This window comes from Aquila chrysaetos, chromosome 17 (assembly GCF_900496995.4).
Source record: "Aquila chrysaetos chrysaetos chromosome 17, bAquChr1.4, whole genome shotgun sequence".
Lineage (NCBI taxonomy): Eukaryota > Metazoa > Chordata > Aves > Accipitriformes > Accipitridae > Aquila > Aquila chrysaetos.
The window spans coordinates 23,586,518-23,613,329 of NC_044020.1; the positions used below are offsets into that span (position 1 = coordinate 23,586,518).

General features: G+C 40.0%; 2 protein-coding genes across 2 annotated transcripts in view; both read right to left on the bottom strand.

The window, feature by feature from the left end:
* Positions 1-1,500, bottom strand: part of ANO2 (anoctamin 2) — a 203,910-nt gene extending 202,410 nt beyond the window's left edge. Inside the window, exon 1 of the mRNA XM_030040822.2 lies at positions 1,364-1,500. Coding sequence (XP_029896682.1) covers positions 1,364-1,388 — 25 coding nt within the window. The 5' untranslated portion in view covers positions 1,389-1,500. The remainder of the gene's footprint in view (positions 1-1,363) is intronic.
* Positions 1,501-4,101: 2,601 nt separating this feature from the next.
* Positions 4,102-26,812, bottom strand: part of VWF (von Willebrand factor) — a 145,801-nt gene continuing 123,090 nt past the window's right edge. The window contains exons 44-52 of the mRNA XM_030040818.2: positions 25,160-25,270; positions 23,040-23,223; positions 22,120-22,160; positions 17,095-17,211; positions 13,748-13,846; positions 12,248-12,376; positions 10,803-10,842; positions 6,185-6,282; positions 4,102-4,445 (exon numbers count right to left, since the gene is read on the bottom strand). Coding sequence (XP_029896678.1) covers positions 4,257-4,445; positions 6,185-6,282; positions 10,803-10,842; positions 12,248-12,376; positions 13,748-13,846; positions 17,095-17,211; positions 22,120-22,160; positions 23,040-23,223; positions 25,160-25,270 — 1,008 coding nt within the window. The 3' untranslated portion in view covers positions 4,102-4,256. The remainder of the gene's footprint in view (positions 4,446-6,184; positions 6,283-10,802; positions 10,843-12,247; positions 12,377-13,747; positions 13,847-17,094; positions 17,212-22,119; positions 22,161-23,039; positions 23,224-25,159; positions 25,271-26,812) is intronic.

The following is a 26,812-nucleotide window of genomic DNA, read 5'->3' on the forward strand; positions in this document are numbered from 1 at the left end:
AGGAAGCAATATCCAGCTGGTTAAACTGGAACTGGTCTGTAGTCTATTTTTAAGAACACTTTCCAATGGAGAAAATCATATCTTGGCATCACTGTGTTTCCTGAGGTACCTAGATATGGTGTTAGTTGAGAATACAAAGCTGCGACAAATAATACCAATATACCAGATTGTGTTTCACCTGCCGTAGAGGAGTGGTGCTTGCAAGTCTGTAAAAGTTAGCAGAGAGATTAGATGCTTTTAATAATTAAGAAGTTATATAAGAGTCCTCCCCAAATCCATTTAACTTTCCTGTAAATCTATCCCATAGCACGCTCAACAATCCAGCCAGTCTTCTGAAGTGGTGGGACGCGTTCTGAATCATTGGTGGAAAGGCAAAGACTAAGACAGCTCAAAACCATCAATGTTCACAAGCAATATGTAGAAGTTGAAAAACAATGTCCCTCAAAGCCTGGATTCTGCTGGTGAATGTCAGTGGAGCTGTCTGACGGCAACACTACTACTCTCAGAGTACACAGCTCTCTACTAAGCAGGTACTTGGTTATAGGCTTGATTAAGTTCTTCACTTCTGCCAGGAAAGAATGCTTCTGAAAACAGCAGAGTGGCACTAAATGAAACTGGGCTGCGTGAAAGGCAATCGAATCCTGCGTGGAGGAAGTCCGAGCCCATTGCCTTACTGGCACCACTAAAGCCTTAGACAAAAGACAGCTCTTTTGGGGCAGGCTGCCTGAAAAAGTTTGGTTCTCATGCCAGCAGGTCAAGGCCAGGAATTTATGTACCTTCTCAGTCTGTTAAGGGAGATGTTATAATATTCCACTCCTCTTGCTCTTTCCCGCTTGCCTGTTTCTATGACGGGATTTGCAACGAAGCAGCTCGTTCTGGCCTTGAGTGCAACAGGGCCTTGTCTTGCTTGGAGTATATAGGTACTAGCCAGGCCTGAATAATAACATATAGACCATACAGAAGTCCACAGAACTCTATTCTGTAAGAAAAAACAATATGTTCTCATGGGATGTATTACGCACCCACTTTAGTCCATACACTGACATGGATGCCTGAAAGCAAAATTGCAACCAAGGAAGGTGAAGAAAAGCCACATAGTATAGGACATATTCTTGAACCGGTTTATACTGGTCTTAATACATTTCTGTTTATCCAGTTACACTGAGCTACCTCTGCTACGAGTTTGATCCTATAACCAAGCAGTTTTCCAATAAATAATCTAGAACTCCTTAGGAAAAAATAGTAAATGCACTAGTCTGAAAACTAGTATCTTTATTTTAGTCTGTTTCTCTCCTGAGACACTTAGATCCACAAGATTTTTCTTGTTAATTGAGGTAGAAGTGACAAAAGAAGGAATACTTGCCTGTTTGTTGGACAGATCTGTCCATCCACTTTGCTGCTGGTGGAAAATACTAGCTGTGCATGTCTGCCTTGCAGAAGTTCCAGAAAACTCTGGCTCCATTTCTGCCCCTGTGGATGCTCCTTTATGTCCTCCCCATGCCGATAAGCTGGTGCCCGACTCATACAATTATCTGATTAGAAGACCTGTCTGCAGCCATGAAGCCTTAGGCTGCAATCCTGTCAGCTTTCATGAGCTAAAAAAGGTCAGTCTGGGTGAGAGCAGCGATGGAAACAAAGGGGCGGTCCAGCGACAGTAAGGGGAAGAGCAAAACATTGCCTTTTACCCCTGATCCACTCCTTTTTTCTGGTCTTCTCTGATGTTGCAGGCTGCTGTCCCACTAGTTGCTTATTTGTCGCTTCAGATGAGCTGCTGTGCAGTTGATTACCTGGATGACCCAAATCCATCTGTCATGGAGCTTAATATCTGGAGCCATAGCTACATCAAGGAACTAGCGCGAGGATGGAGGAAAACTGGTGACAGAGATCTACTGCAGTAAGTGGGGCTGGTGCCAATTAAAACTTGGTTTCTCTCCCTGGGGTTAGTGTGGTCCCATAGCAGAAGAAACAGTGATGCATAGGCGGCCTGCACTTCTCCTAGCACTGTCCAGCAATAGAGGATGTTTTGAATGAATAATAAGGGAAAAAAGGGCCTACAATTCAATATGTGTTGAATCCACAGATGAATGGCAAAAGAGAAGAAGCAGGGATCTGCCTGATTTCTCTCAAAAAGGAATACAATTTGCCTTTTTAGTTGAAAGCACAGAGGGAGTTTTTGTCTGCTCCCAAAGGGAGCCATTCATGCAGATGGGGAGGTGTTTTGACCCGTTTAGTCATGTGACATTGGCATTCCTGTGAGGAGTAATAGCTCTTCAGCTCTAAACTTTCCTCCCTGTGATCCAGGGGCAATGGTGACAATGTCCTCTGAAATGCCTTCCATTTCTACAGATGCCATCCTGTCATGGTTTAACCCCAGCCGGCAACTAAGCACCACGCAGCCGCTCTCACTCCCCCACATTGGGATGGGGGAGAGAATCAGAAGGGTAAAAGTGAGAAAACTCATGGGCTGGGGTAAAGACAGTTGAATAGGTAAAGCAAAAGCCCACAGACAAGCAAAGCAAAACCAGGAATCATTCCCCACTTCCCCTGGGCAGGCAGGTGTTCAACCATCTCCAGGACAGCAGGGCTCCATCACGCCTAACGGTGACTTGGGAAGACAAACGCCATCACTCCAAACATCCCCCCTTCCTTCTTCTTCCCCCAGCTTTATATACTGAGCGTGACATCCTATGGTGTGGAATATCCCTTGGGTCAGTTGGGGTCAGCTGTCCCGGCTGTGTCCCCTCCCAACTCCTTGTGCCCCCCCAGACCACTCGCTGGTTGGGGGAGAAGCAGAAAAGCCCTTGGCTCTGGGTAAGCCCTGCTCAGCAGTAACGAAAACATCCCTGGGTTATCAACACTGTTTTCAGCACACATCCAAAACATAGCCCCATACTAGCCCCTATGAAGAAAATTAACTCTATCCCAGCCACAACCAGCACAAAACCAAAAACTGCACAAGGATAACCTGATTTCCTGACCTTTTCTGCTAGGCTTCTCAGGAGCACTCTTACCCTTCAGGACTTCTATATATGCTTTTCACTAGTTCAAGAACATATCTGCTAGAGCTTTCCTTTTTCCTTTTTCACCCATAACCTATTCCTAAGCCTTAGTGATTCTGTCACAAACATATGGAAAGTTTGGGGGTTTTGTTTTTTTTTTTTTTTTTGTTTTTTTAACTACACTTCCTATATCTGATTTATATATATTATAAAAAAAAAAGTTAATTCAATGAGAAGTTTAAATAGTTCTTGTCTTTCAAAAATGCAAATGGAATGAACAGTTTTCCCTCTCTCATATTTTTGAGAAATTAGTACTTCCCAGTGAAACTGCCTGACTGGCACTAGATTCCACCAGGATCAACAATCCTCTGGAAGAATCTTTTGTCTTCCATGGCCTGACCAGACCAAGTGGAATTTAAATCCTGCTAAATGTATGCATAGCAGCAGTAACTAAATTAAACCTGACACTGACAGTTCTGCATTTGAAAGAAATCTAACTTTTGCAGCTAATGCAACAGATGAAGTTCTGGTATCTGTAAATAAGGGAGATTACTGATCAGCTTTGTCTTCAAGTTGGTCTGTGGAAGTGCTGAAGTAAATAGGTAAGAGCTGTCCCTCAGCCCCTTTACAAGTACTGAGGACTTGCAGAAGTTACACAGCCTATCCTCAGCACACAGTTTCTTTGCATTCAGCTTCAGGAGGAATATGTATATGCATTGCAGAAAGATATTTGGTTGCCTGAGTCATAACCAGTATTGTTTGTGTACCAAGAACATCACCCTCTTACTATGAAGTCTTATGCCATAATTACTGTACTCCCTGGCTGGAGGGGAAAAAAAGACCAAAAACCTAAAAGTCTGCAGTGTGTCACTAAGGTCTGAAGTGGGGCATGCAAGTGTAATGTCTCTGAAGACAATGGTAAATGCTTTGGGATATGTTCTTTAAGTAGAAGCAACTGTTTCTGTTACTGTGTTGTGGTTTGCCTTTTTTTGTTGTTTTTTTAATAATGTGGGTTACTTTCCATGTTGAAGTTGAAAGGAAACAATACAATCTGCAATATCTCTTCTATAAACCGTCCCAAGAATAATCAGAAAATGCTCCGTTGTGCTAGTAAGTTTTATTGTTTGCTATGTTGATAGAATTTGTTAGTCAGGATTCTACCGGGTAAAACGGTCTACAGAGAGAAAATGAGGCTTGCACTGTAAAGTTCCTTCATCATAAAACTTGAGATTAAACAACAGGGCTTCTGGGAAATATTCAGTCTGTACATTTCCGAGAATAGCATTCACACTGAGAGGCAGAAGGGATGTAATGCTGCACCACCGTCCCATTGGCACACCGGAGGGGGATCGTGACTATGGTGGTTTGAGTGGCTGTACAGCAGCTGCACAGGTCTTCCCATTGCCCTGTCTGAGCAGAGTATCTGGTGTTGCTTCTGCACTTGCCCTAAATGGAAAGAAGAGACACCAAGTTTGAACAGTGCCAGACCTCAGTGCAATCAGAATCCAGGTTCTTCCTTTCAAAACATCCATGGATGACTTCGCCTGGAGTTCAGTGCTCTGCTGTAAACCACAGACTCGGGTACCCGATTCCAGTGTGGGGTGCTGGTCAAAGAGTAATGTCTCATGAGCATAAGCATAGCAAAGGAGAGGTGAAGGAACCAGTCACCCAAATAAAGCCTATAATTTAAAATATCATAGGTGATGGCCAGGGCTATTGTGTTGGCTTCTAAGCACATATGGTTATCGTCTCAGTGGTATGAGATCATGCATTCAGAAAGTGTTTTAGCCCAAATTTTGCAAGCTACACATCCATTGTTGTCCTGCTGGTTGCTATTTTTCCTTGTTCTACTTGTCTGTCCACTTTACTAATTCAGACCGACCTGTCAATGCCTGTAGCTATATGCTTTCATGATGTAAAAACAAATGGCCCCCCATCAAACTCTGTCAGAGTCCAGGGTTTTTTTGTGGCTCTGTGCTCTCATTTCTGAAATTAATGCAAAAAAATTTCATAGCATTATCAGAGAGGACTTTAGAAAAAACTGTACTCAATACCAGCTATAGCAGGAGTATTTAGTTTACTCAATATATGGCAAGATTCACAAAATAAAATCTGTACTTTTGCAGGGGAAACTTCAACACATATAACTTCATGGCTAAAGACCTGATTACCGCTGACTTTGCGGACAGGACAAGAGGTCAAGACTTTTTTTTTTTTTTTTTTTTTTAATGAAAGGTAAGTGGTTTTGGTGTTGTTAAAGCTTCTACTCTTATTAAGACTTGTGCAGCAAACGAAGGCCCTTTGCCAGGTAGCTATGTGAAAAGCCTGGGCATGTATGCTCTGAATACTTCTCCCCCTGTTCTCATGCTTTTCCCAGTAACCATGGGAAAGATAGACACTCATTTTGCCTACTGCCTTAACTAAAGGGAATACTCAAGGGGCTGGGTGAAAGCCACCTTCTTGACTTGACATCCTTGCATGCCATAATCTGGATTTTGTACAAGGGTTGTATACGATCCTTGTATGAATCACGGTTATCTCAGATTGAGCAATTGTCCTGCTACAACCCAGTCTGGGAAGAGAATGTCATCTTCAGTTCCCAGTCTCAGAGAGATGGGAATGTCCAGAAGAGAAGCCATGCTCCTGTTTCAAATGGAAGTTGCTCTATAAGGCGTAAGCAGTGATGGGCAAGAAATTAAACTTTTAATCTGATTATGGAAGAAATGCACAAGACGTGCAGAACACAACAGCTTAGTGCGCAGACTAATGGAGAAGTCATAGAGCTTATAGAACACAGAGTCCAATCACAGCGCTCAAGTTTAAATGTCTGATAAAGTATCATGCATCTAAATAACTATTTCCACTTTCATAAATCAACTTCAGAGCCTGAAGAGGGATAGGCTTCTGATGGAAGCAAAGGAGAGGGGTATAAACAAAGCCTTTATGCCTTAGTGTACGTGCCTTTTTGCATGCTGCTTGAATAGGGAAAATTCAGGATCACCAAATTACTTTAGGAAATAAGCGCCAATGAGATTTCACTGTTTGAGTGAATTAATGAGAAGGAGAGAAACTGATGCACCACTTACTGAAGTGAAGCCATAGTGGAGGCGAAGGTTTCCCTTACGGAAGAGAGAAAGAGGGCAAGGGCAGGTCGGGGGGGGGGGGGGATTGCTTTTGTTATTTACCTCACAATGAGAAATAGGCACTTCCTTTTCAGCCACACATCCATTGATATTCGTATACTGCAGTCTGGTACTCACTGGTCGACATTCCACTTCCACACCTACCAAATTAAAAAAAGTGTTTGACAGTGCTGACAATTGGTTTTTTTTAACTCCCTTCCCCTTATTACTGAAATTGCTGTTATTGAGATGTCATTAGTGGTAAGATCCCTAGCATGAGACTTAGGTGTGTCTCCTTTGAGTAATTAATGTAGAGCTGTGTGACTATATCACACTACAGCCCTAAATTTCCACTGGAGAGCAGGGTTTCCCTCATGTTTCTTTTCAACTGACTGCTTTGTTTTAAAGTCACCTTGCCACCTAACATCTGCCTTTACCTGTTGGCCTCTGTGTTGAATAGCTCTCCTTCTAAAGACAGTTCAACAGTACATTGGGCAAGCAGGTGCACAGGAAAAAGATGACACACGTGGGAACCCCAATAACCTAATCAGAGAAACAGAGCACCCTGACCTGGCTAGTCCTGGGGCTGTCACAGGACTGAGATCCCACTGTCTTGGGATGATGCCTTTCAGGATGAATCAGTAGGAGCAGCTCTCCAGCTCACCTTACAGACTGAGGTGGGTCACTGCCATAAAGACTCTGTGGGACTCCTTATGCTATGCTAGGGAGGAACATTTTGGGATTCTACAAGACTTACTTATCATGGGATTTTTAGGGGATGAACCAAAGGTGAGGGAAGAGAGGGATTAAGGTGGTTTGGTGAGGAACAAGCATGGGAAAATGGATGGATAAAGGCATAAAGGGGGCTGACTGCATGTTAAACAGCTGCTGGTTCATACTTTTGTCTGACCTTGCCCTATGTTTGATCACTGCAGTCCGTCCTTTCTTCTTATTAAACTCCATTTCTAACTACTTCTACTGGGTGACAGACTCTCTGTTCTGCGTGGATGTGTGTGTATGGAGGTATAAGTGCCAGCAACTGGAATCGGACCACAGATCATAGGACCCGTGAGTCTAGGTTAGCAGGGATGCAGGACCAGTTACTGGACAGAGTGAGTGCCTAAAACCACTAAAGACCTTCATCCTGATCAGCCAGAGGGGACATCAGGATGAGATTGTGGGTGCTGTTTGTTTGCCAGAGTACTGAGTGTTTCTCTGTGCGTACGTAAAAAATGTGTGTGCATGTTGTATACATGTGTTTGCCTGTGTGCTTCTTGGGATATGTGCTCAGCCTCACTCTTGCCTGGACCTGGAAACATGGAGCTGTAGCAGCCTCACCTCTGTCGGCTCCTACATTTGACAACTCCTAACAGTCCTTGCACGTGTGGTGGATTTTGCAGAATACTAACATGGCAAAAAGAAAAACTAGGGAAAAAAAAAAAATCAGAAAAACAATTCTGCAAAAATCTAACTTTGGGTCAAGGGGAAATTTTCCACTGTCTTCAGTACATCATGAAATACTCTCATACTTGTTTTTCAATACCTTTTGCTCTTAGTGTTAAGTACATTCTCCCTGCTTTTTTCCATCTAACAAGAAATCCACACAGGAGGCAGTAGGCCTGGATTTGTTATGTGTGGAGGGTGCAAGCTCAGGGAATCTGCTGATCTCTCTTAGTGAAGTGAGGCTGGTTTGCTATGATCTGTTAATTGTGGTAGTTGACAGTGACTCTGCTCCTCTACTTTCAAAGAGAACCTTGCCATTAACATGATGAAATACAGATTAATCCAGAATATTTTGTTCTGAACACTCTTGTCTGTTTTGGTCCACATCTAAAGACTTATGAAGGAGCTAATGCTTTTTTAAGTGGATATTTTATGCACTGCAAACAGCAGTTCTTTGTAGTGTTAATATAGTGCTATGCCTCTGTGTAAAGACAGACTCCTACTTTTACTCATTTCTAGCTCACCAATGGAATTTCTGTATTTAACAGAATACTGGACTATTTTTTACGTACTACACAGCAGCATTTCAGCGCGCTGAAGGAATTCAGCTGGCCAACTGCACAACTAAGTAGATACATAAATTGAAGAGAAATGTATCCACCTTCCTAGCAGCAAGCATAGCTTTCAATACCTTTTGCATGGGAATCTTAGTACCAAATTGGCTCTGTGCATTGCTAAGGTTTTACATTTCATTAAAAAAGAAAAAAAAGGTTTGAAAAGTGTTTCTGGCTCCAGGGCTGGAACTGGCAGTTCTCTTCTAATGATTTCACCAATTCATTTGATAAAACTTGTCCACCTGAAAGGAATACACAAATTGTGTCCACACAACTGAAAACCCCAAACAAAATAATTGTCATCAGACTCAACACAGCTTTATCACCCTTTTGATCCTGACTTATTGACTTGTTCTCAAGTTACTTTACTACTCTCATTTACTTTTTTTTGTAGACTGTGCCTCCTTTCCAAAGGCAAGTGCTTGTAACTTCACAAGACATATATAATTGAGATCAACAGGGAAAAGAGGTAAGAAACGGAGATGCAAATTCTTTGTTAAGTGGGAAAATAAGGAATATCCTTTGCAAATAATCAAGTCCTTTGCTAGTACCACAAAAATCTAATGAGAAAATAAGCTTGTTCACTTATGTGCTCCTTCATACTTAAAACCTGGAACAATGCCCTCAGACACACTAACGAACTCCAAAGGCCAAGGCATAGCATAGAAAGGGAAACTGGTTTCTTACACAACCTTTACTCAAATCCACTTAGGACTTTACTGAACCAAAAGCATCACCCTGAACTGTGCTTTGAACTTGAGAGAACAAGTTCTTTGCCCAACTCTTTATGGTACTGAGGTGTCCAAAAGACAAACTCTCTCAATACCTGGGAAGGCAATGTAACCTATATCTAAGTCTCTGTGTCCATGAGAAACTGATTATTCTCTTATCTGACTTTTAAGAATAACTAAATTACTCTGGTTTTACAGTAGCTTTGCCAAGCCTTGGTGTTCCCTGTAGAGTATGTAACAGACTGCATGTTGCTACTGAGTGCGCGGGTGGAAAGATATAAATACAGAGGAGAGAGAAAGAGAGTTTGGTATCTAGAAGTATCTGTTTGATTCAAAGCTATGTGTTAATCACCATCCTTCAATTGATAACCCATGGTTAGTTGGCTGGATGCAGTATGTTGGCTTTTTCCTTATGAAGGGCCCTGAATAGAGAAGTGACCAGGAATAGGACTGCGCTGTAATACATGACTTTTCAGTTTTGAGCTATATCCAAGCAAACATCAACAGGAATAAGGATTTGAAGGCCCATACAATATAGGCATTTTTAGGCACATGATATTTCACTTACACCACTTTGCTTTTGCTGCTGCAAGGAGGTATCGCTTTTAAATCACTGTAACTGTTAAATATATGTATTGAGCTGTGCTCATCTGGAACCGGGTTTCTCCTCTCCTCAATTGCAGCGATAGGTATTCTCAATTAGCAGAGCCCACCACCCTGTCTTTTAAGTCTTAAAAGCTGTTTTTGTTAATAAATAATTTTCAGTATTCCTTACTTGAAGTCTGGTAGATTAACACTCTCTGAACTAAATTACCTGTTTGAGCTATTTGATGACAGCCTATCTCAATAGCTTTCTGATTTCTACTTCTCAAGCTGGAACTCAGTGATTATACAGACAGGTAATGGCTGCAAACTCTCTAGGAGTTAACGTCCTTCATCGGGGGTATTATTACAGCAGTCACTGTGCCAGTGTGGTGATGGGCTGCTATGCTGGCCATATTTTATTTATTAGCACATGCACAGAGGGAAAAAAAAAACCAAAAAAAACCAAAAAATAGGACATAACAGAACACAGGCAAGATGTTGATATTCTGACCTTAAAAGACAATATCAATCTTCTTTTACTTTTTTTATTATTATTATTTTAAATGAGCTACAGTATTATTAATTCTTTACTTACAAAGGAGAAAGCAGAGAGGTTGTCTGTTCACAAAAGCATCAGAGATTCATTTTAGAAATGAGAACCCAACCCTGCAATCTTTCCCTCATGTAAGCAAACCCTTCCTCTATGCTCACAGCCTGACTGACATTCGGATTATCTACACAACGATGCATGAAATTAAGAGTTGCAGGACTGAGTCATAAACTGCCGAATTTAAGAGGCAGTCAGGCTGTTCAATAGGAATGCAACCTTTGACAAACATTTTCCCTCCCATTTTTTGGTTATTACATTATTGAAAACCAATCAAAATTACATTACTGCCACCAGGGTTTTTTTTGCTAAATTCATTTTAAGTTGATTGATTATTCATGAAGTGGTTGCCTCACATATTCAGTATCAGGTTATATGACTTGTCAACCTGTGCATGCAATACTGTTCCTGTTATCTTTAGATGAACAATAAAATAAAACATTCATAATTAACATCTGTATAAAATATGGAGAGTATCTATTTCTTTCAAAGCACTTGTGAATACTGTCAAAACACGTGTTCTAGTGGACAAAACATGACAGCCGTATCCCAATCAGAGAGCAGACTTGTTCGATCGTTTATATTAACCACATTGCTTAGCTCTGTTTCATTAAACTGCATCTTATGCAAAACATAGCTCCTTACCCAACAGCTTACACTCTCTGCAATTTCCATACAATACTTTTGGCTTATTTACTTACATGTGTCACAGCAGGTATTGCCAATTTTTGCAATTCTGCCCTAAAAAAATAAAAATAAAAAAAAAACCTTCTATTTTGGCACAAGTAATAAACATTTGTTCTGCTGGAAGAATACAAAGGGATGTTTAAAACAGGTTATTAGGCAAGCAAATTGTATTTCTATATTGTACAAAAATATAAATCTACGTTAGTAATCATCTTTCTATCCATTTTAAGGTTTTGAACTTATGATTGTATTTGTTCATAGCTGGTTGGAAATAATTGACTATATTAGCAAGTTCAACAGCTGAAAATACTGCTTTCACCTTATAGTAGGAGCTTTCTAAAGTAAAGACATTGAATACAAATAAATTCCTGGGAACCAGAGTGATAAAATCAACAGTGTTCAAGTCTTATGTCTGTTTAAGAAAGGAAGTTAAACAGTTCCTCTTGATATTTTTTTTAGCAATATAGATGAAAGCATGCCTATTCCACAACAGCTGAAAATGTACAGGCAAATCATCATAAAATATCACATCTGTCAAATAAGTTTTAGCAGCCAAAAATTTTATTTTTCTTGTTTCATTACAACCATGAAAATAATTCTCAGAAATATATGTATGGTGGGAAATTACTGACAACCCACAGCGAAAGGAAAAATGGAGAAACATTTATACTGCAGGGTGATGCCGTTGTTGCACTAAACACCTGAACTTACATGCAAAAGTCTGGAGGCTTTTTTAATTAAAAAAACTAAACTTTGCATCTGTAACTAGAAGAAAACCACTAGTTTTATAGCTGAAATAGTTCAAATTTTTTGATGGAAGGAGAATAAATGCAGTTTGGGAAGTTCTGGTTAAAAAGTAAACTACTCTTCATTGATTTTTCAATGAAGACCTTTAGAATATGATAACAACTCCAAGCCTGTAATATAATCTAGCATTTTTCTAAATCTTTGTTTGTATAACAAAACTGCGTGTGCTATAGTGATTTGGAAGTTTGAGCTCTTCCTACAGCATTGTGAAAATTCCTTTCCCTAAACTCATGTGAGGGTAGAGAAAAAATGTCTTAGCATTTCATATGCATATTCATAGGGAAAAAAAGGGGCTTATCCGACTGTTTTCTCAGGTCGTGTAATTATCCACACAGTTTTGCTCTGGATACTAAACTAAAAACATTGTTAGAACAACCATTTTCTTATGTTTGCTGCTTCATACGGAACAGAATTACTGCAAGCTCAGCATCTCCTCTGCAGTACAGTCCCAGATAAAACCAGCATATATTTTAAAATAAAGAAAACATACATTTTTCTGAATTTCAAAGAAAGTTCAAATTCAGTTTAGCCAAGGTGCTGGGAGAGGGTTGGGGTTTCCCACCCTAATACACATAAGGTACCTATATACAGAACCATAACCATGACAGAGTCTATTAGGAAATGTGGAAACAGGACCCATTTCACTACTTACTCCTTCAGCCAGACATCTTCTGGAATCAAATGGAGGACAGCTAGTGATTCTCCTTTCCCAGATAAATTCCCCTTTCTCATTTACTTTGCAGGAGTGATTATCGCAGCCATCCTGAAGCGATTCATTTGGCTGTAAAGATTGAAGGGCTGTTAGCTTTACACAGAAACAACATGGGACAGTAAATTTTCAGGATACTATACAACCTGACTGTTCCTCTACTGATATTGCAGTTAAAGTACCATGGTGGTGAAGTTTGTAAAATATGGAAATGTTTAGTAAACAGAATTGTTTATCAACAGTCATCATCTTCTGTTTACTTCTGTAGCCATACTGATTACAGCTCAGTCAAGACTGCCAAAACCTGACCTTTTTCAGCTCTTAACAGGGAAGAAATTTCCAGCAACTTAAAAGAAAAACTTGTCTAAGTGAGAAACTTGGGAATTTGGCCTATGAATTGTTTTTTAGAGACATATATATGAATATTTAACTTGGCTGAGTTGGGAGCTGCTTAAAAAAAATACATAAAAGCATACCCTCACCCCCACATAGAATCATAGAACAATATAGGTTGGAAAAGACCCTTAAGATCAAGTCCAACCGTTAACCTAGTACTGCCAAGTCCACCACTAAACCATGTCCCTAAGCACCACGTGTACACATCTTTTAAATACCTCCAGGGATGGTGACTCAACCATTTCCCTGGGCAGCCTGCTCCAGTGCTTGACAACCCTTTCGGTGAAGAAATTTTTCCTAATATCCAATCTAAACTTCCCCTGGTGCAACTTGAGGCTGTTTCCTCTTGTTCTATCGCTTGTTACTTGGGAGAAGAGACCAGCACCCACCTCACTACAGCCTCCTTTTGGGTAGTTGTAGAGAGCGGTAAGGTCTCCCCTCAGCCTCCTTTTCTCCAGGCTAAACAACCCCAGTTCCCTCAGCTGCTCCTCACAGGACTTGTGCCCTAGACCCTTCACCAGCTTCGTTGCTCTTCCCATACTCTCCCCATCTAAAACTTAGCTCAGGAATGGAACAAAACAAAATTTTATATGCTGTTTCTTGTGACAAGCCAATGCGTCTTAACCAGAAAAATATCCACTCCTGTTTAAGAACCTATCGTGCTGGAGAAATTTTTCAAAATTCACATTTTCAACTTAAATTATCCATTTCTCATTTAAAATTAGGTTTTTAATTTCCTCTAAGTAGTTGTTTGAGCTCATATTCCAGTTAAAGTTCCTTAATAATATTCATGCTTGCAGGCACATCTAGAATGTCCCTCTAGAATTTTGCACTGTGGTATGAAGTCGCCTTTTTTTCATTTGCAAACAACAACAACAACAACAAAGCTTCCTTGAGAAACCATTCTGAGGTATAAGAAAAAAGGCACTAGTAATACCATGCTGCCTAACCGAAAAGGAGGAAGAAAAAATGCACTTTTCTTGGGTTCACCAGAAGTCTATGCTACTTTTATATTTACACATAAATAAAAGAGTGCTTAAAACTTACCTGAAGGTATTTAAGCCTTCCATCTCTCAGCCTGATGCCACATGAAGTTGGCACACATTTTCCGCAGCAAGAGCCAGAGACTTCTTGCATTCTGTAATTCTGGAAGGTAGAGGACATTTTTCTGGGTTTATTTTGTTTTAAGCATGCTTCCTACACTTATTTGTAGAGGGTTGGGGTTTTTTTTTTGGGGGGGGGGGGGGGGATAAAATCAGTGGACAAAGTGATAGCCAGCAGAATGCTTTTTTAAACAGTAGGACTGACTAGCTTAATTTAATTAGTTGCATACTTTTGATTTTTTTTTTATAAAGGCTGGCATTAATCCTTGTACTGATTTATTATACAATAGGGAGAGAAGTTTATTTCCAAGTACAAAGCCTCCTGCATCCACTAAATTCAATATTCTTTGACTGTAACAGTTGTGAGGTCAGGTCCACTAAACAACACATGACAGTAGAGAGGGTAAGAAACTTATTCAAATGTTTTGGGCGACATATATTTCACATTTGTGGTGTGCAGGAGCTTCTCCGTAAAGCTAAAAAATACTACACAGCGCAACTTGGAAAAGTAGTTTGAAGTGCTTAAACTAGAAGAAAAGGGCAAGATAACCAGTAAGCAGTGGGCAGGGAAAGGGGAGAATAAGGCTAAGGTGGAAAATTTGGACTACGAAAAGAAAAAGAAAATGGCCTGATAAAACAAGAAAGTAAAAAGAGCATCAGGAAGGGTATGACATAATGAAATGAAAAAAGGAGAGAAAGAAAAGAGAAATAATGGAGCCCCACAAATGGCACAGGAAGGAAAAAGACAGTGACAGGGAAAGGACCATGGGAGAATGAGCAACACTACATGGAGAGGAAGAAAGGTATGGAGTGGATAATGGAAAGGGGAAAAAAAAAACAGAGAGGAACTGGGTTAACACATGAAGTGTCCCACAGTAATGTCTCCAGCTGCTACACATAACCAACAGCTGCTTATGATGAGCTGAACATTTTTAAGACAACAAACACTTTTTGGTTGAGTGAAGGCATGCATGTTATCCATATGTTTTTTATAGAAAAAGAATTTGGGGAGGGTGGGGGGTTACTATTAAATCATTGAAAGAAAACATAATTCATTGTTATTTAGGTTAACTTGCTCTACTAGCAAAAATGTAAGCACCTAAAGTAGGTCATAAAATGACCAAAAACAATTACCCTGATGAGCAGAATATGCTGCAGTTGGCTGCACTTCAATTACCAGTGCATTTACTTTCACAGCTTCAGCATCCAGTAGAAAGCAGGTGCTCCTGAGAGAGTATATACTCTTAACCCATGATTTTATCCATTATGAAGGAATTGCTTTTAACCTGAGTATACCATGAAATCCATGACTCTGAGACAGGAAAGATCCCAAGTATGCGTGTGAATCCCACTAGCCTTAGGGGGATGAAGACATTATGTATCTTATTTGATATTTTTTTCCCCTCAAGCTCCACAGATTCATTACAATGGCTACAAAGGGATACATACACCTAGACCTACAACCTCCCTTGGGTAGCTGCACATCTCCTAAACACAAGTTCATAGCGCTTAATAAGCCCAACTGGAAATTGCCCTTTCTTCAGGGTTTTTTTGTTTAGTCTCTACTTTTGGGTCAGGTGGGGGAAAGGAACTGTTTGGGAATTGTGTGGGTGGTGAAAGAAGGAGGAGAGGAATGTTTCCCCATTTTTTTACCATGTATTTTATTGGTTCCTCTACCTTCAGTTTCTACAGCTGGCTTCTTGCATTGAAAAGCAAGAATTGATGTTTGTGTATTTTTGTGTGGGAACACACATATGCACACATGTTTCTGGCCACAGATTCATTTTAGTGGATCTGGGTTTTCTTTTCATTGATCTGCCAGGTTATATTCTGTGGAAGTGAGGAAGATGCTCAGCACTGAGCTTGGCCATTTCTTTTCCTTTCAGAAGCCTGTGTCTATAATCATACCTTACAGGAGGGGTGATCTTAGGGTCCAGAACCACACAAAGTATTCCAAGATTCTCTCTTTTGTCAGACGCTACATCCACACCAGCAAATAAAGCAGGTCAAGGCCAGTTTTCTGGCCCTGCAGACAAGTGGAACATGTACATATGCCTAAACTGCATTGTCTCCACAAAACAGGCTGGCCTTGGGTCATCCTAACCACTGACCTGTGCACGGGCATTATTTGGAAGTTTGCTAGTTAGAAGAGGCCAGCTGGGACACTGCTGACAATTCTTGAAGATAAGTGGTTACAGGACAGAATTTGAGCCTGCAGTCTCGCTCTGTTTAGTTTATTAGTACAGATGAAACCACAGAAACTTGACTGACTACATTGTTCTTTCCAGTTCCTCTTAGGGATTGAAAACTGGAGTCATCCAAAACTCTGACCCTCTCTTTTGCACGGACCTTATCAACGTATTCCTCTCCTCAATATCGGCTGGACATCCTATATCATCATGTTAGAGATGTGCCTTTTGGTGCAATGGCCACTGCTTGCACAGGCTCTGGGTTTGGCCAGGCCCACTGGGTTCCGTCCATTATCCGAGGAAAGGCAGAAGAGGAAGGGGCATTTAAGCCTTTTTCTGCAAAACTTAGCTGCCGATCTGTGCTCCTCAGACAGGGGGAGATTAAGCCAGGCTCTGCAACTTGCTTAGGTCTCCTTCTACTTGAGGTATTGGTGCTAAGAGAGAAAACTACATGATTGAGCAGACCTAGCCAGGCACTCCAGTCACACTGTTGGTCAGTGGAGTAAAAATGGGAGCTATTTGTCTCTGGCTTTCCCAGCCAAGCTCATTCCTTGCAGATGATGGCAGCAAAGCAGCAGCAAAGACTTCAAAAAGGCCAGTGGAACTGATGGAGAGCAATCACCTCAAATCACCTAAGGCATGGCTGGGAACCAGACAGAAATAAATATTATTGAGCCCAGCTATTAGGCAATTTGGAACAGTCAGAGAAAAGCCCTGAAGCATGGAGATCTGGCTGAGCCGTCGGTCCCTGGAGGGACAGATAATACTGTAGGAAAGGAGACACAGCAGTTCCTGTTGCAAATGATTTGCCAAACCTTATTTTGCCCTAAAGGTAAGTAGTCTAAAATACACAATAAAATGTGCCTGTGGACCTGAGCACTATGAAAAGTTACCTTTCCTACACTGTGGATTTAGATCATATTTGGTATATTTCTTCTAATTCAGGGAAAGGAGAACACAGGACCATGAATTCTCAGAAAAACTTCAAGAAAGGCAACAGGTCCCAGAGTTGTACAGAACATGAACTGGTGTATACGATGAAGAGCACGACCTTCTCATCGGACACATTCTTAACCAGAACATCCAGACCACTTGCACTTACTATTGGACATGGTTCACAGCTTAATTTTGTACACGTCAGAGTATATCTCTGAGAAAACGGTGACTGGAGGGAGCAGAGGCATGTTGTACATTGATCCACCATCAGGCGTCTCCGTGGCTGAAACATTAGAAGCAGTTTGTAAGTCAGTGACTAGCTCTTCAGCAAAACTCAAGTAAAGGAGCAATTTTATCTCAGTTAAATCTCTTAGATTAAATCTTGCATTGCAATTCTTTGCAAGAGAAAACAGAAAACCAATGCCCCCACTTTCCAGAGACCCAAATTTTTCCATGTGTAATTCCACAACAAGCAGCACAGCATGAGGCTATTTTTCCAGTAAGCCCTTTAGAATTCCTTAATCTGCGAAATGGCATTAGCATTTCTTACTTAGTTGCTTCCAAAGCTAGCAAGCAAGAAAGGAATCCTTGAAAGTGAATCCTTGAAAGATTTTGTCATGAGGCATCCTGACTATGCGTTAGGTGGTTGCCACCAGTTTATTTTTCCTGAGTGTAGTGAATTGGTTTGCCAACAAGTTTTTATTCTTGAGCCATTGCAACCCACAGATCATGGGCGGAAGTTACATGTTATTTTAATAATACTGCTTAGAATCTCAAAAGGCCTAAAAGCTTAAAGTTAAGAAAGAAGAAAGAAAAACAAAAACAGAAACAGAATTACTGAGTGAAGAACTGGACTTTTCCATAGTTACAGGCAAATCAGTGGCTGAGCTGGCACAAAATTCAAATTCCCTAAGCTCTTGACCAGCACCTTGTTTGCTGGATCTCACCACCTTTTCAAAGCTAGCAAAAATGGCATTTAAAATGTAGAGAAAAAACGCCAAACTATTAAGTGGGAAACAAAAGGATGTGGAGTTAGTAATTTAATTCCTGGCACTTAAAGGAATTCTAAATACAGAGTCTTTCTGCCTCCCAAGTGCACAGCCTTTCATTTCAACCCCAAAATAACAAACCGCTATGGTTGAAGGGACAAAACAGGAGGAGTGTACTCAAGATTTTCACAAAGAACTTCTAAAACCTAATAAATATGGTAAACAGACACTAAATATTGCTAGATTATAAAAGCTTTGAGTTGCACTTCAAAAGTCAATGGAATGTCACTGTTGACTTCCTTTGGAACAGGAATTTCCCATGGTACATACTATGCATATCTTCAAATTCCTTTTTTTCTTGTTCCACACTAGTAAACACTCATGAAACAAATGGAGCGAAACCAGAGTAACAGTGTAAAGGTAATGCGTTTACGGGTAGTTCAGAGCCAATACTCCAGCATATACACTGAAGGACAAACGTTCTGATTAAAGAATTTTAATTACATTCTTACTCTGCACCCCAGCACAGCAGAGGTCCTCAGGCCTCAGTGGTTTTCTATAAAGCACCAGTAATAGCAGTGACTTTTTTCTTGTTTTGTGGAGGTCTAGAAAAAAGATCCTCCACAGACAACATGATGGAGGTGGTAATACCAATGGGGAGATCCCTGTCTTTTAATAACTCAGCTTGAGACCTTGACACAGGACTCCTTTCTCAGTTTAACCTTTTACAGCGAACATCGGGTCATTAATCTGAAGGATTAAAAGACATCAATGGATGCAGGCATGACATTTTCCGATGGGAGAGGGACAGATAGCAAACGTCATATGAAACTCCAGACTTCTTGTTTACTCTCAACTTTGGAGAGCATTCAGACACCAGAGCGATAGTTCCAGTACAGACTACATGGCCTTACAGTGGCATTCAGTCCACTGACACTAGTATTGCTCTACCAGTTAGTAGCTCCACACATGCATGTGCATGTACACACAAAAGCTTTGCAAATCTAGGAGATGTCCTCATCATGTTGACCTGTTTCAAAATATGTTTGGGTTTGTTCTGTTTACTATCATAATCGTACTGAATTCAGGCCCTCTAAAAGTAAATGCTTATCGCAGAATGCTTCAGTAGCTCTAGGCTTTCACATTACGAAGAAAGGGTCTATAAAGCCACAATCAATATTACAGTTGAAATCCTCATTGGACCTTCTAATAGTTCCAACGTTCCAATTAAATACAAAAAAAGATAGATAAAGTTGAGTTTATAATAAAACCACTGTTACAGGCAGGAACATAGGGCTTACTAGAGGCATGTTGAAATGAAATCCTCACACACAAGTGCCTTGAACTTTTGGGGGAAGGTCTTACCTTGATCCAAAGTTTGCATCACACCTTAGTTCTATGGTATGTATTTAATGTATTTAGGGATCAGTATGCAAATAGCTTTAACAATGGCTTTCTGTGAACAAACATAGCTTAGCATTACAGAAATGAGTGAAACAATGGACTGATACATCTTTTTCCCTTTATATAATACACCTATCGTGTGTTTTCTTGACTAACTTAGAATGAAATGTCAACATCTGCTAACCCAGGGTTAGTCAGTGGAACCAAAATAACCTGCATAAAGCCCAAATCTACTCAGATCTCCTTCAAAAACGCCACTCAGTAAAAGCCTGGGAAAACAGATGAGTGATATAGATAATCCTTTTGGTAAATACAGCCACCTGCTTGGAAATCTGCAGTTAAAGCCCACAGCATTGTTAAGAACAGCAGAGTGAATGCAATACACCAAATTACTGGAATATAATATTGGTAACCAGATATAAGACAAAAATGTAAAGGGATTAAGGACACAGTCAGTTAACAGAACTGCAGTAAAAGACTCAAAACTTGGAACTATTCAGTGAATGAGTTAATGGAGCAAAGTTTTCCCTTGATATAAAATGAAACTTGAATCCTATTCTTAAAGGACACAGAATAAAGGTTTTGAAATCCAGGAAGTATAAACTTCTGTGGACACCACATCTTCCTTCCTGACCAGAGCTCTGGAACAGTCATTGAAGTAGAGAATAGTTTAAGACAAAGCTGTAGTAACACCAGCTGCTCAAAAGCTTTCAGACATATAGCTAATTACCTTACAATAAGTCATTAATGAAGCTAGTTTAATTAAAAAGTTCATTAATTTAAGACAAGTTCTAATATAAGCTCTAATTTAATTTTTTTTTTTTTAATCAAAATGGCCACTTTGTTTAGAAATCTTCCAAGATTATATCTCAACTCAGATTTCACACTCTTCATCCTGAGAAAATATTTTGGTAACTGCGTTGTCAAATGCTAACTTCAGTAATGCTTGACATTTGCAACAGCAAAAGCACGGAAGTAACATAATAGCTGGGGCCTACCTACACCCTCAAAATCTTGCACAGGCAGTGTTTGATAAAATGACCAATTGTCAGGAAGAAAAATAACACATTTTAAAAACTGTATTAAAAGGGGGGGGGGACACCAACAAAAAAACAAAACCATTTTAAAGACAGCTTTTATATATAGCCAGATAACAAGTAAGAACAACTCAAAATGTAGTTTTGTGTCAGCTGAAACACTTTATGAATTCATTCCAAATTAGGAAAATTTTATTAAGATAGGAGTTTTTTTTCAATATTGTAGAAGCTGAAGTATTTTAATTTTAAGTCTTCAAAATACAGATACTTCTCATTTTGCCTTCAACATGACATTTTGTTTCAAAATTTGCTTATGCTTCACTTTAAAGTATTTTAAAATACTTGAAAATAGAACAAGGACTTTACTTGACAGATCAGGTAAACATTCTGTTGGAAGAGAAAAAAAAAATCAGTTGTTCATGGAAGAACAGCATGCATCTGGAAAGACGCCTTCTTTTGCAACTCAATGTGTGTGTGTATATATATATATGCATATCCTATATAACAGAAGGTGGCAGGAGCTAGCAATTACTATACTACATGACATTCTCTACAAGTATGGTCTTTATAAAATGCCACAACTTGTTCTGACAACATACTATAGAGGAGACAAATAGAGGAATCAAAGAGAAAGCGGATAATTTCAGATTTTACCACTTTAAAACTCTTCTCCCAGTGCTCTGACAAGAAAGGCAGAGTTATTCCTTGGATTTAATTCTACAGGGAAGTAACCCCCACACAGAATGATGGATGCTTGATGACAGGGCTTTAGCTCTAACAAACTGATAAACTTATGCCTATCAACTATGAAAAAAAAATCAAAACCAGAAGAAATAGATGGAGAAAGGTACTCTCTGCCATACCTCAAAAGTCCAAAGAGATTTGGGTAAACTCACCTTTTAAATACATGAAAAAGACAGACATACATTGACAATGCAGGAATACGTAGGTTAAAAGTTAGGTTAAAAGACTAAAGAGGACCTGTTTCCCTGGGGGATGATGAGAATATTTAGAGCTCTTTGACACCAGAGGTGCTGCCAGAATATGGATTTAGGGAAACAATGGACAATTGACAGAGCTCTCCAAAGATAAATTCGGCATAAATGAGATCAGATGCTTAAGTCCTATCATTCCCACTGTCATGGGCTGGGTTAAGCATGTCTTAATCTATCCATTAAATATGCAGTTGAGAAAAAATTTCCTCTGAGGGCATATCAGCAGGGATCTTGAAAGGGGACAGAGGTCAAACAGTGAGGAAGTTCAGTTTTCCTGTTCCTGCTAATAGCCAAGGAGGGATACCCCTCCTTCCACACAGGTGGAGCAAGAGTCTCCATCCTTTTTTAATCTGCCTTATCCTCTAGGTAGAACACGGGAAGTTTTTGCTTCCCTGAAGTGGGCAAGGATCATTTTTGAGATTATCCCTCACAGATAGTTTCCTGTGTGTTTGGTAGCCTGCAAGTCATTACACAATGCAGATTACCACAGTTTCTAAGCACTTTTCTCAAGCATCCTTTCAAGATAAGGACATGTTACCGTCCCCATTCTGCAGAGATACTCATTGTCATGTAGGAAGACTATGACAGTGTCATGAACTGGACATACAGGTGCTGAGCCCCTCGCCATTGCTTTTACCCCAAACTCTCACTTGCAGAGATTCTGTCTGAACAAAGCTGCCCTGTATGCTTTTGTGTGTTCTTCAAGAGCTCATTCATATATCTAAATATCTTACCATCACACCAAATAAAAGGAACCGTGTCTTACCCCAATAACAGTGCCATTCAAAAGACAACCATTCAGGGGGACTGAAAAAGAAGATAATATTCCATTTAGCATTACCATTATCACGACATTACCAAGATTTAAAAAACCACAAGTATGCTTTTTTGACTTATTAGAGTTCCAACGGAGGACATTTAGATCCAGTTTCAATGAAAAGAGGCATAATGGAGCCCTCTTACATTATACCTTGAAAGGTAACAATTTGTCAGAGTTATCCTAAATTGTACCTCCAAATACCTCCTGCTGAGCTGTTTTTTGACAAGTACATGGCACAGTAAGTTTGCCCCTCCAGTTCAAGCCTCGTGCTCTCAGGAGAGGTTTTCAGCAAGTTACCATGCTTATTTCCCCCCCTCCTCCCACTGCTAGCTCCTCACCCTGTGGTTGCATATATACTTGTCAATTAAACATGACTAGGAGTCTTCCCAGACTGAGGACAATTAGCCAGATCTTCCAATTTGGACTTTTGACCCAAGTCTATGCTAGGAAATGGCCACAGCCACAATGCTGAGGCACGCAGAAGACAACATGGCTGCAAACTCCCTCTTCATAGCAGGCACTGGGGAGAGCGTTGAATCTTCCTAGACCAAAAGCATCTCAAGACCTCTTTTAAATGCTTAAAAATGCAGGCTAGAGCTGTAGAAACATAGCCCGGTATGTCTCTCTGAAGCAACGCAAAATAGCTTCAACAGTAAGTAGTTCAAGAGGAGACAGTGAACATCAGTTGGAAAGAGAAAGTAATAGCAGCAGGTGCTATTGTACTCAATGTCTAAATTATACAGGAGAGGGTCAAAGCAGTGCTATACTTGCATAACATGCACTTTTGAAATTGCTGTTGAGAAACAGATCAACGCATGAGATGATTCATTCTCCAGTGATTCCGTTTGCCATACACAAAAGCTTACCACATCTGCAGGAAGGACAGCAGTCTATTATTTGGTCACAACGTAGTTCAGTTCCCTCAGGACAGTCAGGCACATCCATTTGAGAGCAAGAAAGATTCTTTTGCTGCACAAAAACCTCATTGTTCACCCGGACACACTCATTGATAATGCAATGGTTGAAGGGGGATCGCCATTCTGTGCCGACCTGATGGGAAATTGTAAAAGGATTAAATATAGGCAGCAGTACTTGTGCCACTGGATAGAGGGAAGACCACCACAGCCAACACACTGGTTTACAAAAAGCACGTTTACTGCATGAGGAATAGTCTATCACTCAACAGTTCTCCACAAATCCTTACCACAACAGTCAGTTTATAGAATAGTCTGCTGCTTGGTTTGTAGAGTACAGGAGTTACAGCAGTATCCTTAAGGTGAAAAATAAAGGGGCAGGTAAAATAACATGTGAAGAAGAAAAAGCACTCAACTAGTTTTAAATCTACATTTACTACCCAGTAGCTGGCTGCACTGCATTGCGCTGTAGCCAAGTTGGCCCTTTTTCTGCTGGAACGTGCTGCAAATCGGCTCTACTAAACCCAAAGGAAGCTTTGGCAATAGGCTCTAGACCTGAAAATACTTGCAAATGGAGAAGAGACCGGATCCTGTTGACAGTCCTACTGATTATAAGCACCCATGGGTCAGACAAGGCAGGAACTTCAAGTGCTATTATGGGAAGAGACATCACCAGAGGCCAGAAAGAAGACGCTGTTACAGTTCAACGCTGGGAGGAGCTGATCACCGCTTTGAAGCCGTATGCCTCCAACGTTAACACTCTTTGAATACACTTCAAGAACAGTGAAAGTGAAAATCAGATCCCCAACTCCAGTAAATTCAAACATCTTTGCTCAGAAAGTTAGGGAATACTTTTCTCTCATGTCTTAAATACTTAGTTCTTTGTTAATGACAAAAGTTGAAAGAGGACACAGCAAGAAAAAGACAGCAGAGTATAAGGATCTATTACTCCATTAGGACAACAGAAGTCAGTAAGACACAGTGGAACATTAAAATAGCCTTCTGAAGGCTTGTTTTATGAAGCAGAGAAGAATATTGATCCACATTAAGAAATTCCCTTGGTAAAATCAGGGAAGAAGCAGGCTGCAAAATGATACGTTAAAATTTTTTTAAAAGACAGCAGACTGCCTTTGTAAAAGAAGCAATTAAAAAGTTAACATTAAATACGTGAATGTGAGATGTAGATGAGAATGCAGACACATTATACAGAACAACACTTAGGGACGAAAAGATGGAGAGAAGGTCTGTTATTTTAAACATATTTAACTTACTGTTCCTGCCTTCATTGAATCCAAAGCTCTGCAAAAGATTAAGCAATGTAATGCTACTGGGGCAGGCAAAGGCTTGCCAAGAGTGGTTGGGTTAGGGACAGAACAAACTGAATAATCTGAAAGAATTAAAAACGTAGGCAAGAAAAGAAACAAATATCCACATAGCTTTCTAGGGTGGTAGGGTATCTGCAGTGCATTTTAAATGGCTGTTGCATGCACTCACTTCCCATTGGGTCTTTGAATCCTAAGGAAAGACGCACACTGCTGAAAATAAACTGTTATTTTGAGCAGAAAACAAATGTGGCCTGGACCACTGCAGTCTGATCTGATATGCAGCAATCGTCTTTAGCGACCAGAGAATAATTCATGTTTCTATCCTCATTTACGTCCTGATAGTTCAGTGTGTACCAAATAGGATATCCTATCTGAATAGGACTATGAAATTCAAGCCATCCTCTACCCCATCTGCCTGCTATCCACAGAGTAATACAAATTAATTGGGGTAATTTAAATAACCTACAGCCAGAGAAACATCATGTCCCATTAATATTCTTTTGAGCTACCATTTGTGAAATTACTAATTTTACACAAAAATATTGTTTCTTTAGAGCCTGAAAATGGTGGGGAGGGTTTGCTTGTTAGAACCAAGTAAGTCACATGCCCCCAAAAACATTCTTTTTCAGCGCTGCTTGATGTATAGAAGAAATAGCTCATATCTTCTTCACCTTCTTCCATGGAACGCAAAATAATTCCAGGGCATTTCTGCTAGAAGAGGAAGTGTCCACACCACCACCACCTCACCTCATGCAAAGGAGGATCTGCATCACCCCGAGACCGGGATAGCTGCTCCTCACAGGCGGTCTTCTGGCATCTCCCGCAACACTCCCCTTCTTGGACGATGTACTTGTAACCCTGTAGGAGAAAAGAAAAGGATGGACTGATCCAGGAATAGGAGACAAATGAGATGATTACTCCTAAAAGAAAACACTGGGATAAATGTTTCATGTTAGCAGCTTTTTATGGAAGGGGGAGTTTGAAAACAGAACTGTAAGGCCACACGCTGCTATTACAAAACAAACAAGTGGTCCACCCAGTTCAGCATCTTGTTAAATGGTTAACATTACCTGTCAGAAAAAAAATAAATTAAAACACACACAACATCAAGAGCAGAAATTCTTATATCATTAGCTCCTGCTTAATATATATTTTGAAAACATATTCACTTCAGCTATATGGACAGCTAGATACTATCCTTGCTCAGGTCATGCCAATCGACTAATGGGCATTGTGAGTATATCAGCTTCTCTAGTGTGGCATGGAGCACTCCTTGGAGCACAGAAAATGTTGATGGTGCCTAACATAAGACAGACAAACAGAAAGGCAAAGAAAATCTGAAATCACCCAGAAACATCATCCTTTTGCGAATATCTGCTCAAATAAGTAATAGCACAAAGATTTGCCACAAGACAGAAAAGAACAAGGACATAAACTGGCAGAAATGGAAAGGGAAGAGGTAAAAGAAAAATGCTTTCAGAGGACTCTCAGCTATTCAACAGCATTAAGCAGCAGTCATTTCCAAATGTTAGTTTATTGTATGTAAGCAGTTTCTTTTATGCATTAGCAAACTTTAAAGAGCAAGCCTTTCCAATAATGTGGCCTTACAGAGGAGTGCAAAAGGAAAAGAAAGTCAGTCCACTTCTAAGGGTGATTGTCAGAATTGCCATGCTATTTGGTAGATTTTGAGAGAAAACTAGTGCCATGTGAAGAATCCAGTTTTTAAAAAAATCACTACATTAAATCCCCTCTGTTTTTACATACAACTCATATATAATCATGAGAATTTTTATTTGGTATTTAAAAAATATTTTTTACATATAATACTATTTTACAAAAGAAAATAAAAGTTAAAAATTGTTCTAGTAGCATCTTGGACATTCATCAGCACTCACAACTCCCCTTCCCACCCCTGAGAATTCAAGGTTAAGATTCAGTCTGAGCACACTCAGACATCTGACTGTCCTGTGCTCAGCAGAGGGAAGGGGTCGGTCAGACATGTAGCCCAGGGACCAGTTTTGGCTGATGATTTAATCTTTTCATCTCCTGAAGCAACTAGCCAAATATTCAAACATTGGAGTATCTAAGTGAAAGAAAGCAAGGAGCTTTAATCTAACTAGAAATAATATATTCTACATTTAATAGCTCAGAAGTCTCTGAGGGGCAAAACATAACTCTGATTTCAATACAGAGTGGAAGGAAAGATGTTCTGTCAAAGAAAATATAGTTCGTGTGAAAAATGTCAATGAAAATAAGCATCATTTTATTTTGGTCAACCCCTTTGAACTGAATTGCTGAAGTATTCCCAACTGCTCCCTCCCTTCATGAGCTGTCCTTGATTTGCAATATGAAGCACATTAGCAAACCTCGATAATCAGCAGACTTTCATATGGAAGTGCA